At 40.4% G+C, this 19,209-nt stretch overlaps 1 protein-coding gene and 1 non-coding gene across 2 annotated transcripts; one reads left to right on the forward strand and one right to left on the reverse strand.

Annotated features, from left to right (window-relative positions):
* The first annotated feature begins 8,449 nt into the window (after nt 1-8,449).
* Nucleotides 8,450-16,183, forward strand: dnajc5b (DnaJ (Hsp40) homolog, subfamily C, member 5 beta). The gene is made up of 4 exons (XM_035415998.1): nt 8,450-8,556; nt 11,989-12,202; nt 13,143-13,317; nt 16,057-16,183. The coding sequence occupies exons 1-4, from the start codon at nt 8,450-8,452 to the stop codon at nt 16,140-16,142; spliced, it is 582 nt and encodes a 193-aa protein (XP_035271889.1). The 3' UTR covers nt 16,143-16,183.
* Nucleotides 16,184-18,904: 2,721 nt separating this feature from the next.
* Nucleotides 18,905-18,990, reverse strand: trnay-gua. Its single transcript is given in 2 exon segments — nt 18,905-18,940; nt 18,954-18,990. It is a non-coding gene; the product is annotated as a tRNA-Tyr (tRNA).
* Between the last annotated feature and the right edge of the window lie 219 nt (nt 18,991-19,209).

Below are 19,209 nucleotides of genomic sequence, written 5' to 3' on the forward strand. Positions count from 1 at the left end.
AAATGTTATTTTGTCATCCACAACAGTGGCCTTCCATGCTCTACTAGGCCATTTGCTATTGCTGAGATCACCAGTGCTTTTTTGATTTCTAACAATGTATCACACACATCTCTTGGCAATGTCTCTGATTGATTTATTCTGATTTTGCAGCTTCACGATGGCCTGATTTTCTGGCATGGACATTAATTGGTCTTCATGTTGGGAGACAACTGAAATATACTACAATTGAAAATTCCATGCCTAGAACTCTAGTCCTGTTGTCCTCAAGTCTTGTGCATGAACTACTGGTGCAAAGACACAGATGCTGGCCAAGAAACCGCTGAGCAGCTGATTGTCAAATTTTTGCTCTCCCTAAAATGGAGGACTACGTATAAAAAGGATTGCTGTTCCTACACAGATCCCCTGATATGGATGTAAATACCCTCAATAAAGCTGACAGTCTTGCACCTTAACCTTTAACCTCATATTCATTGTTTTTATTCAAGTTGTCCCCCCCGGGGGTCCCCCTACTTTTGCAACTATGTATTTTGCTATATATATTGTTTTTTTTTCTTTTTTTCTCTCCTTTTTTGTTCATCTGATATGGAAGTCCTTCATTCTGTTTTCTACTTTGTATTAAGACAAATGAAAGGTTTACATTTGTGCTTAGGCGGTGGTCTGGACATTTCTTTAAATGTGCTGCATAATTCCCTGAAAAGGTGAAAACACCATCCTTTCAATTTGCCGGAGGCCGTTGCTGGAACATTTTCTGATGTTTTTAGTCAGACTTCTGAGTCTGGTGGAGGGGAACTGAGGGACAATACCGAACCGCGCCATGGCAACCGTCAGGCTGTGTGCCAGGAGAGGGCATAATGACTGCTCCCCCCACCGCCACTCCAAATGCATTTCAGCTCCCGACTCCAACCCCCCGCCATGCCACCATGCTTTTTTTTTTCCAGGCAACCAGGCCAAATTCTGCCAAATTGCTCAGACAATTAAATTCATTCAACATTCACTTGAGCCAAATTCATTCTTATGAACCTGGGGTGGTTAAACAGAGTGGCACTGCCCACCTCCCTCAGTCAAACATATGCACTGTACCTTCCCAGCTAATAACAGCAACGCAACCTGGGCAAACCTCATCCTATATGCTGCAAGTTTTTTTTAGATCTTTATTTTTTAATGAAGTGTAGTTTTATTTATTTTTATTATATAAAACTGGGTACAGTATGACATTTCTCGACTCCTCTAGCTCCTGCTTTTCATGGAACTACAATGTCCCTCGCATGTGCTGTCAAACATGCTTTGATTTTTAAACTGTTTGTTTGGTATTTTAGAAAAATGTTGTTGCACACAGCCAACAACACTCAAATAGATAAGATAACTGCACACTGCAAAAATATCAGTCTTCATTGAATCAACATCAGTTTATTTCCACTATGACGTTCATTAGTTTCAGGTCAATTGTTATTGTGCATTTTTGAACTATGGGTGACATGATAATGCTTCCATGCTCTGAAAAGTGTAGTGTGAAGTAAGAGTAAGGAACAGATATGTAACAGTTAACATTTTTAGGTTAGGTTATGGTTAGATTCTCATAATTAAAGCAAAACGTTTTTCAAAGCAAATTCACCTGTCAGGTGAATAACAAAGTAATAATGAAAGGGTACAGAACTGGTTCATAAATAAACATACCAAAGAATCATGCAGGACCATAGAGGGAGACACTCCCACCTGCGTGATAGAGTCAAGAGCCCTTAAGGTTACTTGCAGACAAGGTGGAACCTTACCTGTTGTATGTTAAACTGTTTACCTCTATTACTCTGATGTCCTCTGTTTGACCTGCAGTTTCGAGAGTCCCGTCTCGTGTTTTTTTTCCCCCCCCACAGGACACTGGTACATTGTTCCGAGCCGGGCCTCTTTGGGAGCCTATGCACAGATTTTCATTACTACATTTGAATAAGGTTTCCTTTATCCTTCACGACTGCGATCTGGCCCGGCCCTGTATAGCCCTTTGTTGAGGGCAGATATGGCCAGTCTGTTCTCCCGAGAGCAGTTTCCCCTTCCTTCCGCGTTGGTGAATTCAAGCAGAGGGCGAAGCCCTGTTCTGTGATTCCTTCCTTTCATTCTTTCTTTCTGTTAACTTTCACATCAATGAGAAAAAAAAACACTTATTTGTGACTAAATATGTGTCTTTTGGTATTGTTGAACTACACCTGAATCATTTTTAAACAATTACAAAATTGTGGTCTAAAACGCACTAACCATAAAATTAACATTAATGGCTGACTGAATTGATGCATTTACGTCAATGAACAGTTTGTGCAATGCACATTGTGTCATCACTAACTGGCTTGGGGATTGCATAAAAGGTGCAGCCGCGATGAGTTGAACTACGATTATTTTCGTGTGCCATGAACTAAACCGTGTGGTATGTGCCGAACTGGATGTTTCAAGCTCCTGCTATACTTGTGCCAGGGCATGTGAAACTGTTTCTTCAAAAAGATTAAGATAAATGCACTAAAGCATACCGACAAACAGGTGTGACCATGGTAGCATAATCATTACTCAAACAATCCTGGCCACGAACGTTTGGCCACGGGTGTTCAAGGTTCCTTATTTGTGTCCTAGCCCTGGACAGCAAAGTCATTTTAAATATTCTTGATTTAGGAATCGACCCAGACATATATATCTATATAGGGATGTTACTTTTACATTTCATGTCTGCTTTATTTTCTAATTTGGTAAAAAGCAACCTTCTCTTACTAATCGACCTTCCTCATACACATATCATTTGTCTATTTTTAACCTCAAAAATGGGGAGTGAATCGGCCTTTCTGAGGAGTTAGAACATAACAAAAGAAACAGCTGCTCTTCTTGTGGCCAGTTAAGATGTTCAGTGTTAAAAAAGCACAAGTCCCTGTAGGTGTCCAGCATCAGTGGTGAGCCTAACAATGGCACGCCAAGCAGGCCTACAGCACCTGTGGGGGTAGTCATTTAAACACACATCACCCAGGCTAGCCTGGAAGAAGAACAGATGCTAATGAGCAAAATTGCTGAAATACATGGTATTCATGACGATGTTTATAACCATGATTAACCAGTGTCCAGACAGTAATATGTACATACCACAAACACTTATATTTGCGATTTACTCCAGCTTTACCGCATTGCTGTTTTTTTATTTATGTATTGCTAAATTAATGCAAGCATCACTTTTTAAATCATAATTCATTTCATTTAGTAAACGTAGTCCGTATAGCTTTTGCTATACGTCGGAGTAGGACAAACACCGTCTTCCCTGGGTAGGTGTTCGTCCCTCTCGCGTTTTTCACACGCACCAGGTGAGTCACACGCCAGTGAATTACCTCTGAGGCTGGGACATCCGCCCGCCTCTCCCAGTGCGATCCCACAGAGGCCTGCCGGGCCGGAGGGAAATCATAATTAAAATTCCTTTCCAACACAATCAACAGCGACAAACCTCAGGGCTGGGAATAAGCAGCTCCCTGCAATTCAGATGAGCATTCAAATTCCCACGGCTGCTGAGGGGTAGCATAGCTTCGTTTCCATTGGCTGGTGGTTACCCCCCGCAGTGCATGTGGTGCAAGGCAACCATTAGAATTCATGCTGATATTACAACATTTCTCACAGACGTTCTGTAATTAGTGATGCGCTACAAGTTCTAAAATAAACAAGCGGCCAGCCCTGCCCATTTGAGGCCACTGCCTGAACAACCTAAAGTGTCCTTGAATCCTCAAGTCTTGAGCACTGGCTGGAAACCAGGAAATATCTCCTTTCAAGTCTTGAACACTGGCTCGAAACCAGGAAATGTCTTACTTGTATGTTCAACCTCTTTTCAGGTCCTTTGTGCTCTCCCTGATGCATGGTTTCGTATGTTTCATTTGTTCATTCAATGGGTGAGACTAAACTATTATGATGATGATGATGATGATTATTATTATTATTACTACTACCACTATTATCCATTTATATATAGTCATTGACCTCAAAGTTCTTAACAGTAAATGGGGGACTTTGGGGGACTTACTTACTTTCAGGACACACAACAGCCCTTCTGTGTCAGAATGCAAGCCATACATCGACCGAGGAGGAAATGGGAGGATTCTTAAAACCATGAGCGCTTTTCCCGGACAGTGGGCCAGTAATCTAACACTTTTCTATAAATCCCACGGTGGAAATCCCCAGGACCAAAATTTAACATCTCAGACCAAGTGTGACGCAACCTACGGTGCTGTGTGCTTATCGAGAACATTTGCTTTATATATTTGGTGGAGAGCAGAGACTGCCTTCTACCAATACTGTTTCATGCAGCAATCAGGGTTCCATATTAGGTATGCAATCCAGTAGTAACCAAGCACAAGTCAACATACTGTAGCTTTGAATGTTACCAAATGGTATAGCTTAATTTTGTTTTATCATTTAAAATCACTATCTTTCCTATTGGCCAATATGTTGATGTTTGTTTGTTTTTTGGTGAGGAGGCTGGGGGTAGGGTGAAGGTGGGTTCTTGAGAATGCTTGCGTGTCGGACACCATGCTGTGGAGAAGCCATAATAGGCAGCCAAGTTCCATCTATCTTCATACAAGTCAATATAAAAACTGCAATCAGGGTGAAAGCAATAACACAAACACAAGCAATAATTTCCTGCAATGGTAAAGCCACAGCAACTGTACTGTAAATCTGACAGAGCTGTTAGTAAATTTCATTTTATTCAGTGATTCATCTTTTTCTGCATTAGGTGATTAATCTGTCAATCAATCAGGTCACTTTAAATAATGAGAGTTACATCCTGGCATTTTGGTGCAGAATGTCTTATTAAGTCATACAACATTTCACACTCTGAGCAAGTAATTATCATTGAATCTTCAATGCCCTGTCTTTCCTGAATTATAAAACTAAAGAGTTATGATCGATTTGCAGCACCTGCTTGGTGGAAAGGTTTTCAATATTATATTCAATTTGAAAACGCAACCCACGCTGTGATAGTAAACATGCTCATGTACTGAAAATGTCCATTAATAGTTCATAGAACAATTGGAATTTTAACAATTCTTTGTATGGCAACAAATTTAGACTTATTTATGTCTTTACCTCCATCTTGTGGTGAAATTGAGTTAATGCAGGCATTGCCAGCTGTCAAAAAAATTGATGGACAATACATATTGTGCATTCTGAGGTTATTCATATCACCTTCTGTAACATCTTTATACTCTCAGGTTACTAACTAACACTAGACATGCCTCATTATCTACAATCTGCCTTAAGTTGCATAAAACAAGTATAAATCACATCTATAGAGGATTTGTTCAGGAAAATAAACATTCAACAAGGTACATGTTAAGATATGATTCTTTTTTTTCCTTTAGGGTAATATATTATTTCAGGAAAGACTGAAACGGGCTGAAAAAGGAAATGAAAAGGGGGTTCAGTACCTTAAATGTAATTAAAGTCATCACTCTTCATGCCTGTGAAGTGCGAGGGCCTAACCAGCGGTGTTTTGTGCTGAAACGTGTTGCTGTTTCTGTTTGTTGTTTGTCCGTTTTCTTATATTTATTAATATGCCTAACAGATAAAGGCTCTTTTAAAACTTAGAAGTACATTGAAAATTTGGGAGCTGAGTCATTTAAGCTAAGTAACATTTTTAGCAGCATCTTAATATTGCCTAATTTGTCCTCTAATGAGAAGTACGTTTTTCACACCCTAGCTATTTTTAAATAATATATGAATATATATTGAGCACCCCACCAATATAATTATGTTTGTTCAAAGGGAGCAGCTTGCAGAAAACCAGAGTGGAAAGGCCATTAAATTGAATCAATGTATGCCATTGGTTTATATAATATGATGGAAACATACACATAGGGCTAATAGGGTATGTATCTGAATGATGAGCTTTAGCTCAAAAAATTAAAGCCTGTCTGTGTTAAGACTGAATAGATTACCTTCTGCTCACATCAAACAGCATCAAAACAGTATCACCAGTGCCCATTAAATCAGAGTATAATAATAATAATAATAATAATAATAATAATAATAATAATAATAATAATAATAATAATAATTCTATTTTGTTTGGCTGCTAGATGGTGCTGTTTCCCAGAAGGTGGAACAAATACAGGCCTATTAGCTCCACAAACAATGACCACTTTTATTGTAAAGAATTTTACCGTGGGATAATGCATTCAGTGTATGTCCTTCAAATGCATGCAGCCTACTGTGACTCATTTTCAAAGCTGATCTTTGCAGTGAAAAACTACAGATCATGTGCATGCAAACCGCATGTCAAATCAACCACAGGAACTGCTATTGAACAATGAGGTGGGGAATCTCTCCCCCCCGGGTACCAAACAGCATGTACTGAACCACAGCGCAAGCACAGGATATCCTCAGGTACGGAACAGCACAGAGGCAGAGTCAGACACAGGTCAAAAAGAACAAAAAGTTCAAGGACAAAATCATAGAAATATGATATGAAAATATTTTTCCCAGGCACAAAGACAAATCATGTACACTGAATTTAGCCTACCTTTACACATTGCTTACAATTAAAGAAAAAAAAGATTATTTTTCTTTGGTTTTGGAGATCAAACTATTTATTCTATTATTCTGACTCAGTGTGCCAGCCTTACTTTAGACTACACCACTGTCGCCATTTTCAACATTCCATTCAGGGCCATAGGCCATTGCTTCAATAAGAGCCAGTGCTTCAGGTGCATGTGTCATCTGAACACCCAACTGAGGCCTTTTCATGATGTAGGACAGACTACACTACTAACTTGTTTCCACTAGATGGAGCCCCTGAGCCAGGCTTCATAGAGGCCTTCAGAAAGTCTGTTGGGAAGGCGATCCGCACTTAGGTCTTACATTATGCTGTAAGACATAAGTATGTGTCAAAAGTTTTTCCATCATCCTGACAAAGACACATAAAGCACTTTCCAAAGACTGATGATTAATGGTCTCACAGACTAAGTCATAATTTGGTACCTGGCACTCTCCAAGGTATGAGTGATGTGAAGGGAACAGGAGATTCAGAAACAGACAGACACCTGGCTTGATGCTGGAGAGATGCAGAGGTACAGGTTCCCAACTTCACCCCCTTGCCCTTTATGTATGACTGGCATACTGGGGAGATAAGCTGGCTACCTAAATGCCCAAATCTCTCTCAAGACGGTTCCTTGAAGCTGGCTGCTGAAAGCTGATCCCAGGCACACGTCTGTTGGGTCATTGGCTGCCTCAGAAACTCAAACCCATGACTTGATGAATGTTTTATTCATTCCAGCCGCTAGACCTGTGTGCACAAAGATGAGCAACCTGACTCCACTGACCTGCACGTCTTTGCTGGGAAAGGACCAGCATCCAGGGGCTCAGCGGTGGAACAGGTAGGAAAACGGGGAAATCTTGAGAGATAGAGACCCTGTCACCCCTGAATCTTTAGTCCAGCTGTTGCCAGGTGATCTCAATGAAGCCCTAAAAACTGCTGAGGACAGATTATAATGGGTTCCTTTCTTCTTCTTGTATGAATTTCGTCACTGGTGACCTGATATGTGCACCATTTTAATGAAATGCACTTAATGTCATTGTTCTTGCTGTTTAAGGGTGTTTAAGAACTGTGTGATCATTTCTCTTGAATTAATGGTGATAGTGGTAATGAGAGGAAATGTGCCTTGCTGTCTTTATCTGACCAATTGAATGTAGCAGGTCAGCAGAATGAGAAAGAAAACCCTTTTGAGAAACAAAACATTTTTCAAAGCTGTTTGTGGATAAAGAAATAAACCATTGGAATACAGGGAAAAAATAAAAAGTTTGTCTCCGCAGGAATTTCTAGATATTTAACTGGTGATATATGAATAAACAGGGGGGGACCTCTATTATTTCCTATTTTTCGATACAATTGTACTTCTTCTTAAATGACACGGTAAATATCATTCTGTAAGTTTCGTAAGCATATACACTTTGACAAGGGAAGTGTTTTTAATTCATATCTATCAGAAGTTAGCAATTGTTAAACGCTTTAGCTAAATGCCTTCCATGAAGACAAAATGCGTTATTATTCTTAGTCGCAGCCCTATCAATAATGAATCGAGATGCACCAGTGATAATGTTACGGAAAGAGTACTGGCACCAAAGCTGGTCTAAAAAGTTGAGTGGCTGGACATTACAGACGCATAACATGTATTTTTTCTTATCCCTAGCCTGGCCATTTAAAAATGGGAGTAATCGCTAACCCAATGATTCTCAAGGCTACAAAACATGATGAAAAAATAAAGTGCATGAGATGTTGAAGGTTTAAATGACATATGGTGCAGTGGTGTCAAATAATCTGTCTGTCAACTTAACCATTTAAATTCACTAAAATGGCTCTCTACAGTTTCTTTGTTCCTGATGCTTTACTAACGAGTGTGTATGTGTGTGTGCTTTGTCTTTAAAATGGAGGTTATGGTCATAGAGCATGTCTGAGCAGAGGCAACGCACACTCTCCACGTCAGGAGAGGCCCTTTACCAGGTGCTGGGCCTGGACAAGAGCTGCACCCATGAAGACATTAAGAAGTCCTACAGGTGGGTACATAGGCACAGCTGCCAGCCCTTCAGTGCAGGGAAAGAATAGATTTTCCGGGGGGTAATGAATGTAAGTTAACTAGTTAAAACAATGAGAAACCTTTTTCCAAATGACCTGTGAGCAGATGCCATCAGTCATAATGTGAGTGGGAACCGTGGGATTGTATTAACAATCGGGGCTTGTGATTTTACAGAGGCTGCAGTAAGTGACTAGATTAGTCACTGAGAAAACATCCTTGTTTAGTCAGTGGTGACCTTTAAGGTTTCTCTTAGGAAGGAGGTTTCTCTTCACCACTGGTGGGGGAGAAATCCCAGTGGAGTCATCTTTTTTACGGGACAAATGAATGTGGAAAGTGGGAGGCTGGGTTGGTCCTGGTGTAATCACAGTATTTTGTTTTCATCCAGAAGCACGTATATAATTTGACTGCCACACAACTGAAATATTAATGCAGCACAGCAGATGGCTGCTAGTTTCATTTGTGACCCTGTGACTCCTCCACTGAGGGTCACAAGGGGGCGGAGCTTGGGCAGTGTGGTGGGACTGCTCCACTCCACTCAGCAACACTCACGTTAACCCCTCCCCCCCTTTTAACACACACACACTCACATATGCACATGCACACACACCCACACACACACACACACACACACACGCACACATACATGCACACACACACACGCACACATGCACACACGCACACACGCACACACACTCACATACGCACATGCACACACACGCACACACACACTCACATACGCACATGCACACACACGCACACACTCACACACACACACGCGCGCGCACACATACACACACATGCACACACGCACACATGCACTGACACACGCATAGACACACACAAACACACACACACATGCACACATGCACATACACACACTTCACTGGACCAACAGCACTGGCCTGGTGGAAAAAACATGCCCTGATTGTTCATGTCCTGTAGCCTGTAGCTGAAGTTGCAAGTATAAGTAGAAGGCAGTTTTGTCTGAAAACGTACTCCTCTCTTACCTGGTTTGCTCTCTAAATTCCCTTTGAAAATGACGTGGTCTTTTGGTTAATTATGAGTACATCAGACCAACCGTTCCTATTTACAGAAATGAACTGCGCAAAATATTACAATATTACACATCTGTTGGGTTTTTTTATGAATATTGTTTGCTGAGATGTGTGAACACGTCCAGGATGAGAACCTTGGCATGCGTATGAATATGTACATGGCATTACTAAATATTATCCAGCTCTCTCCTTCTTTTATCTACTAATGTTCCAATTCTGCCACAAAGACTGAGAAAACATAATTTAATAAATATGACTACTCTATAAGCTTAATTAATCCCAATATCTTCTGCATCAATATTTCTTAATTTGTCTAATTCATATCAATTTAAAGACTGATTTAAATGGCTAGCATTTTTTAACTGCAATAAAAGCTCTTTGCTGATAATTAATATATAATTAAGGCAGCCCTTTCTGAAGTCAGTGGGTTATTCAGAAATGAACAGGCAAGCAAACATGTGGCACTATAGAATGTTGATGAGAGGTTACAATTCAGTAAAACTTTGCAAAAAGAATAATTATGTAAATGCCATGTATATTTAATTATTTTCTTTTGAAAGGGGCTTATTATTGGTCCTAATTCCTGAAAAAAGGAATTGCATTGAACTCATGTGTGGTTTAAGCCACTCTGAGCCTCACAGCACAACTGGTGGGCTTCCTATATACAGGATATAGTATATGCTGTCTGATTGATTATGCTGTCTGATTGATTGATTGAAATTGAATGCCGTGAATCAAGCACTGGCTGGTTTGCCCATCTAAGCATTGTTACAAAATCAAGCATTGCTACCCCTGCACATAAAAATAAAGCCAATTAATATGTAGCTAGTGTGATCCTGGCCAAATGAAGTGCATCCCTTGTTTGGGCAACAGCTTGTAAAAGGATCCGGTTATATCCTGGATATCACACTCAGAAAGTTGCATGCACTGGTCCCCATGTACAGTGGATGAGGCACTTTGAACATGCGAAAAACAGGCAATCGCATCCCATCCCATCCCAAAGTCTTGTGTTAATTATGAACAACGCCCCCCCCCCCCCCCCCCCCCCCCCCCCCCCCCCCCCCCCCCCCCCCCCCCCCCCCCCCCCCCCCCCCCCTAAAAGTTTAATTTCGCTTGAAGTGATGCGGACGCAGCCTGTTTTCACTCCAGCAGCGTCCTCTGGCTGAGGCGATAACAGCACACGCAGGTGCGTGAGTGGATAAGGTCTCAGTCTGAAATAAGTGCAAAAGGGCTGACAGGCTGAAGAGAAGCCCACAGCAGGGCAAAACACCCCAGAAATTTCTGATTCGGTCTCCGCGCTCAAAAAAAGGTTAATTGCTGAAAAGGTCTTGTGCGCAGGATAAAGATATGATGAATGTTATTTTTAGCAAGGTGTGTGGCGAGGCGTGAACACCCATACTCCGTGTGTATGACGCTAAGGTACCCTTCAAAATTATCACGTCATTAATCATTTTCAAGTTAAGCACAGAAGGCTGTTAAAAATAACTAATACAGGTAATGGCCTGTACAGTATGCTCAAAGAATGGAGAATTACAAATCTTTTATCCCTTGAAATTCCAACATACATAGTATAAGATATTTAGTATTAAAAATAAGGTATGATAAGATATAAAGGTTTTTGATATTAGGTTAAGAAGAATTTAGAATTAAGAAGTTTAAAATTACTGGAACAGTGGTAAGACTGTGTGGGGGGAGATGCAAGTGCACATGGGGTTACCAAGTCTCCAAAATTTTAATTATATTTACACCATAAGTGCTCGTAAGTACCAGGATATTTCTGGCATATATATATATATTCTGGCAATCACAACCTGGCCGCAAGTGGATCTTCTAGCAGGACTATCACTGTAAGTACACATCAGAATCTACAAAAAATTGACCACAAAATCAACCATTTGCCATGTTAATCTCAGTGTGGACATGAACCCCAATGAAAACCTGTTAAGAGAGCAGTGGTCTAAGATCCCTCCCAATGTGTTCTCCAATCTTAAGAGTGCCATTATCCTTCCAATGGGAAGTTCTGATACACCTAATTGTTCAGTGTGTGTGTGTGTGTGTGTGTGTGTGCGTGTGCGTGTAATGAAACAAAATTATACAACTAGAGTTCTTGCGCATTACACCAATGCATGCAGAGATGATCAGGATAAATGGACAAGGCTCTACTGCTTGTTTCAATAAAATGATCTACGAAATGCACTGTCATATGTAAGATGTGAGAATGGTGTTCAAACACTGCAATTTAAAGAGTGTCTTCATTCACATAGCATTATTGTGTTTTGGTGAAAGAAAGAAAATTAAGAAAACACAAATGCATATGAAAACAGGAAAGGATATGACATCTGTTTTATATCTTTCAGGAAACTAGCTTTAAGATATCACCCAGACAAGAATCCAGAAAACCCTGATGCCACAGACAAATTCAAAGAGATAAACAACGCTCATGCCACACTGTCGGACGTGACCAAAAGAAACATTTACGACAAGTACGGCTCCCTCGGTCTCTACGTCTCGCAGCAGTTTGGGGAAGAGAATGTCAACACATACTTCATGCTGTCCAGCTGGTGGGCTAAGGTAGCTCTTCTGCACCGATACATCTTCGAGGATTTTCAGAATACCGGATGCAATCTATTTAGAATGATATTCTTTGTTACCTGAAATACTCAAAGACAGGGAAAAAGCCAAAGAAATGACACCCAAAGGCAGTTTTGAGCGTTTTTACGACTAATACAGCCTTACAATTGTGGAGGTGCTGTGCAGCTGCCTTGTGAGCATTGTGTGGCATGTCATTGTGTAGCATGTCACTTGTCTCTTCAATTGACATGCCAATTGAAGAGACATTCCTCAATGTACACTTCAAAAATGCACAAATTTTTAAAATGTTTTGTGGAAAAAGACAAGTCTGCAATTCTGTGCACTCGTCTAGTGTAATTGTCAATATGGGCGATTAAGAAGATCATCTGAAGACATTAAAAACCTTAATTAAATGTCCTAAAATCTCCTGATCATTCCCAAAAATGTATTAATATGTGGTTGGTTCCATATTCACTTTATTGCCACTAACTAGCCTTACAGTAGTTAAATACACTGCAATATATTGTTTGAGCAGTGGCAATGTATTTTTAAAAGATACCAAGTACTTTTAAAAGAAATAGAGTACTATAGAATACTTCAAAATCTGACAGTATAAATAATTGCTATATTTGCCCATTATATAGTTTTGGAACATACTGACCACATACTGACCACATGTTTACATGTATGTGTGTGTGTGTGTATACCTGTGTGCACGCCTGTGTGGGTGTGTGTGTGTGCGTACATGCCTACATATGTGTGTGGGTGTGTGTGTGTGCACATGTGTGTGCACATGTGCGCGTGCTTGCATGTGTGCGTACATGTGTGCATGCATGTATGCCTGTGTGCGTACGTGCCTGCATATGTGTGTATGTGTGTGTGTGTGTGTGTGTGTGTGTGTGTGTGTGTGCGCACACGCATGTCTGTTGTTCGCTCCCAGGCCCTCTTTGGCATCTGCGGCATACTGACGGGCTGCTACTTCTGCTGCTGCCTGTGCTGCTGCTGCAACTGCTGCTGTGGGAAGTGTAAGCCCCACCCGCCGGGCGAGGAGGACCCAGAGTACTTTGAGTCTCCTGAGGACCTGGAGGAGCAGATCCGCACTGACATGGAGAGAGGTGAGCACATGACCCGCGCCCGCATCCGCTTCTGAGAAACACACAGAGAGCCTGAAAAAGTGGCACTCTCGCACACCTTCTTTTCACCGGTAACCGCGGCAAACCCCACTTGCCTCAGCCAGCACCAGTCCTATCTGTTCATGTCTACTTTTAGGCACCAAAGACAGCACTGACGGCAGACAGGCTGAGTGGCTGATGCTTTCCCTTTGCGAGCTGCGCAAAAGCCATTTTTCATGTTCTGTGCAGCTTGTTCACCCTATGAGACAGAAATAACTCTGAAAACACTAAGACTTTTTTTTTTGGATTGATGGATTCCCAAGTAGTCAGTTAGGGAATAGGCATGTACGCATTTGTCAGTTCAGTCAGCTGCCTACCTCATAACGAGACATTTTTGTGAAACAAGGATCGCAAATAGAACAGAAGAATTGACTTAAAAGATTGAAAATGTACCCAGTCTTACCACACTCTTTGAACAAAAGTCATCTTTTGGTCTTATCCAAAGTCTTATCCACAACCAATAAGACTTAAGTCTATTGCACAAGTTCTTCCCAACAAACAAAGTCACCCAGTTAATGAAAATAAATTGATGTGATGCATAACAGCCAAATGTTTGGACATGATATATTGTTTCTGTGGTGGTAAGCAGTGTGAGCTTTTTCATGCCTACTGCAGATAATTACTGGCTGTGAGTCACCCCTTAAAATGTGTTTCCATGCCGGTTATTTTAAGTCGTCTTGCAACAGTGAGAAACAATGCCTTAATGCATTCAGAAAATGTAACTTTAAAAAAAAGGACGAACACCAGGCTCTTGTCTTTGCAATCTTTATGACGCAGTTTGCGGAAAAGATGTGAAGAAAGACATTTTGCATAAAACATGTACGAACACCCCAAGGATTGGATGTCATAAAAAATATTTAAATATAAATACATTAATAATAGAACTGTGATAAGATAATACTTACCTATAAGGTCAAATTATATGACTAAACATGTAAATGCTAGAAACTACAAACATTTAGATGACTACACACCTCTACACTAAAGTGAGCTGTGCACAATGGAGGAACATACCCGTAAAAATGATACATAGCTGTTAACATCTACGTGATGTAAAAATGCTAATGTATGACCCATTCATGTACTGCAGACATATTACATACACTCTACATCATCTATAACCCTGTCACCTATAAGATTGCTTTAAAAAACAAATTCCATTATGTCCTCAAAGAGAAACTTAATGCACCCCCTTGTTGTTAAGGGTCGTGAAACACTGCTCTGTTCTGTAAAAGGCTAAGGTCGCCTTAACAGGGAAGCATGTACTTCTTGGCTATAGCACAGCATAATTTATGAAAACTTGGGAGGGCAGTGGGGAATAATTCAAGAACAGGAACAGTTTGTTCTGAAATTCAGGAGCCACACCCCTCCTATCGCTATCCCGGCCCTCAGGGGGCCCCTGCATCCGGAGGAATCCGTGTCGTACCCCCTCCTATTTATCGCGCCGCTGCCGGACAGGAGAGCACCGTGCCGTGGCACATCCACCAGGGCCCGGGTCCCTCTCCGGCCAGGCCCAGAGGCCGGGTCAGGCAGTGGGGGTTTCAGCAGCTGCTGCCCTGGAATCTGTCCGGCAGGGGGGCCTGGGTGATGGACGAGGACCCCTCCCTCTGCTGCAGCGTCTCTGGGCTGAGCCAGGAGAGTCACAGAGCAGGGGGGTGATAGTCGAGAGCTGTTATGTCCTTATCGTGTGCCGATGAAACACCTTTCCATGCTCCATGACGTCTCTCACGTTATTTGCAGGAAAGACAGCTTGGTTGAAACAGGGACGGGCTGTAGTTTGCAGGAAATGAGAGAGTATCGTAACCTTTCACTTCAAATTGCACTTTTTCTTTTTCATTTGGTTGATTCATTTTTTGCCACAGAAATGGCACACGTGGCACAAACAACAGTCACCTAGAGCAAGAATGCAGTATGAATTTGCCCTTCTGGAAACTTAAAAAAATGTTTTGATCACAGCAATTGTAGCCAGTCAATTTAGTTGCTTTTAAGAGTATTTGAACAAAAATCGAATACATTTTTATGCAAACTAAAGTTTAATTTCATAGGTCTAACTATTGCCTTTCCAAATGGTAGTCACTCTCTCTCCATGGGGTTCAATGGGCCATACAGAACACTTTTAAAAAAGGGTTTAAATAGATTGACTACATTTGTAAGATAGCTCAGTCACCTCCATATCACACCATCTCACTCATCTTTAAACATTACTCCACTGCTGCAATTCTGTCAGTTAGTCTGTGTATAAATAGAGCTTGTATGACTAATTTAATTAATGCATGTCACCTGCATAAATTAAATATACAAATATGAGCTACAACTGGTATGCTGGCAATGTACATTTGGAGTCCTTATTTAACAAACAGACGTCACACATCCTCTCATGAATATGAGTGCATCTCAAAGTGACTGGGGCTGTTTGCATGCAGCAACAATAAAAAAATATTCCATTTTATCATTTCTGTCACAATGAATTTCGACTGAAATCAGACTTCCAGCTTACAGTCTTGACACAGCCTTTCCCCAGACCAATTGTAAAACAAACTGTGTAAGCGTATAGGCTAGCCTGTATCTCCAATGGCAATGGGCAAGAGGTATTTTTCAGCAGAAACCTGACTGGCTCAAACCATTAAAAAATGTAGCCAAGCTGAGGCCTCGGGGTGACTGGCTGTTATGTGACATTTACAGATGGTGACACCCCCATTGTGCTCCAGCCAACCAACGCCAGCGAGAAGACCCAGCTAATTGGGGATGGACACCGGACCTACACCTAATTACAGGGACGCTCCGTTCACACCACCTCAGAGGTTATCGTACGGAGCCTCGAAATCCTAATAACCATTCCTTAACCTTGGCGGTCTCCATGACGAATCCCAAAACTGAGCCTACTTTTGCTCTCTGACTGCCGTCTGTAAATATTGTATGTGTTTGCCCATGCAATTGAACTGTAATTTGATGTACTTCCTTGTGTTTCAACAGGAATCAATTCATAAACCTTTCAGATAGCTGCTTGTTTTCAACATAATCTTGGTCTTGACATCATGTATTATCCAACAGATTTTTAAACTAGTGCAGGAAGGTCACCCACTCGCTGATGTTGCAATATCTGAGGATTAATCCAGATTAATTTAGTCTTTCTTGTAATTTCAATAAATACTAATAATCATGATTGTATGTTGATAGAAGCATACAAAACAGTTTTTGTGCTTTTATGGAATGTATGTTTGCATTAAATTTAAGGACCCGTAAAAAGTATATATTTGACCAAAGTGTTTGGTCGAAGATACAGAATCATAACAAGCTGAAAAAGAAGTTCCACAACACAGCATGATTTCTGAAATTGGTATCTCGCATCAAAGGTCAGAACTATATCTGAACCTCACAAGCTTACACTCTTTGCCTCTTTCAACCACAGGAGGTCTGTCCATAGACAATACAGAGTACTGCCCTCATCAAGAATTTGAAGGGGGAAAAAATCAATAAAAATAATTCTATAAAAATAACAATGCCAACAAATCACTTTCATATCCATTTCTAAGTATCTAGGAAACACAAAACCCCCTGTTGCCACTATAAAAATCTCAACAGCGACCTCTAGAGCAAATAAAAATGTAGCAGGGAGGACGCCAATCTCTCCTCTTCCTCAAGCCTGCATAACCATCCATTCAAATGTAACTGCATTACCCTAGCTTCTCCTCTCCTATCTTTTACATTGCAAAAGGGACACTTAAGGAGGACGTCCTTCCTAACCAATCATCCATCGAAGAAATGACCTACTGTACATCCGATTAAAGCAGCCTATACGGCAGGGGTTGATCAAGTATCACGATGTGTGTAGGCCATCACATTCAGTTGTAGAGTGTGAGATTTTGTGAAAGTTAGCTACAGAGGCAGAAATTTGTGATAAAATATAGTTGTGCAAATTTAGTGATTTTAAAATAGTATTTTATAAATTGAAGGTAGTAAGGAGAGGTTGTAGGAGTTATTTTTATTCATTTGGACATTACCTTTATTAGTCAACATAATCTAGCTAGCTAGTAGAGAGAGAAGCTTTTTATAAGATAGCTGTCCAAATGTATTAGATTTTTTAAGTTGTAGATTTTTTAAATTGTAGTTTTTGAATTGAGGGTAGTAGGGTGAGAAGGCACCATGGTTATTATTGTTATTCATTGTTGGAGGAGATTGGGAAAGTAACATATTTGACACTAGAGTTTGAGCACCTATTATTGATTGGGTTCATGCTAATGAGAGCAAAATGTAAACGTATTTGCCACTGTATGTAAAAATATGTAGAATATTGGTAACAACCTCTACCTAGTTATGTATTTAAAATTTCCTTGTTATTCTCTGGAGGCTATTTGTTCGGTACTTTTGCAGTTCTTTCTATGCCAGCAAATGTGTCCAAAGTCACACAACTGCGGCATTAGCCACTAAGGGATGTGTACTGACCCCCAGTAGTAACCCGTAATGCAGGCATGCATTCAATTGTATTTTAGCAAAAAAACAGGTCAATGATCCCTCTGGGTCCTCTATGGACAGACCTCCTGTGAGCTCCATAATGTTTGGGGCGAAAACATTTTTTCTTGATTTGACTCCACAGTTTTAGATTTGCAAGAAACAATGCACATTTGGTTAAAGTGCAGCCTCAACAGCCCCAAGCTTAATATATTAGCATTTATTTGCATATATTTAGTTTAAGATCAGAGATGAAGCATCTTTACAATGTTTTCTGAAAAATACACACCTATTAAACCTTTTGCATTTCTTGAATCTACAGAGTATCTTTCATTATTATACATGTGCAGTCAGTTTTGTTAGTATGTACATTAGTCATCTTGGAACTTTGTTGGTAATCAAATCAAGATAAAAGATTTAATAGTGGAATAATAGTGGAACTATTTTACAATGTAGGAGTTCAATTCTGTTGGATGTTTATTCATATCTTTCATTGTTTTTTCATCTACCCCCCATGATGAACATTCTAAAAACACCCGACAAGTTGATTTTTTAAAAAGTCTAATTTTTATCAACTTTTATGGGTTGTTTTAGGGGTCATTTTTGCAAACATTTTCTTTGGGGGGCCATGCCCCCTGCCCCCAGACCCCCCTCTTTTTGTGACAAAAGTGTAAGAATCCAAGAATCAAATTGTGTGTGGGTACAGGTTATCATAGCCACACATTTGTAGGTAGACCTATTGCAATTCTTAAAAATCACCCAACAACATAGTGATACGTTTGTATTTATTAGCAACATATTTTAATTTTCTTTTTATTTAAGAAAAAAAAATTGGCATAACTTTTTAAAGTTTATGTTATTTTAACAATCACAGCCATAAGAACAGGAAAGGAAATAACTAGCAAAGCAAACTGTTTTCAGTGAGAAACTTGTAGCGTGGACACAAATGCCCAGAGCAAGGCACATCGGTGTTATCTTTGCCCACTTATAGCAAGCGTTAAAGTATTGCTATATTTGTAAAACCGCGTGATGAAGCACCATTTTTTTCGCCAGCAAAAGCAAAACATAAAAAAGACTCCCCTCCTTCGAGCCGGATTCGAACCAGCGACCTAAGGATCACAGTGATACCGCTACAGTCCTCCGCTCTACCAACTGAGCTATCGAAGGGACACGTCAATATGTCGAAATACCAGTAATAACCCTAGCAATGTGTACTTTTTGTATTCAAATGCGCCTCAGAATCTACATTTTTTAATTTTGTAAAATAACTTACAAAGACGAATGTCGTTTCTGATTGCCATAGATTCGCTACGGTTGGCCACATTCGCCATTATAGCCAGAGAACGTTTGAAACTTTTCTAAGTTGGTATGCAACAGTTTAAAATG

Source organism: Anguilla anguilla, chromosome 4 (assembly GCF_013347855.1).
Source record: "Anguilla anguilla isolate fAngAng1 chromosome 4, fAngAng1.pri, whole genome shotgun sequence".
NCBI lineage: Eukaryota > Metazoa > Chordata > Actinopteri > Anguilliformes > Anguillidae > Anguilla > Anguilla anguilla.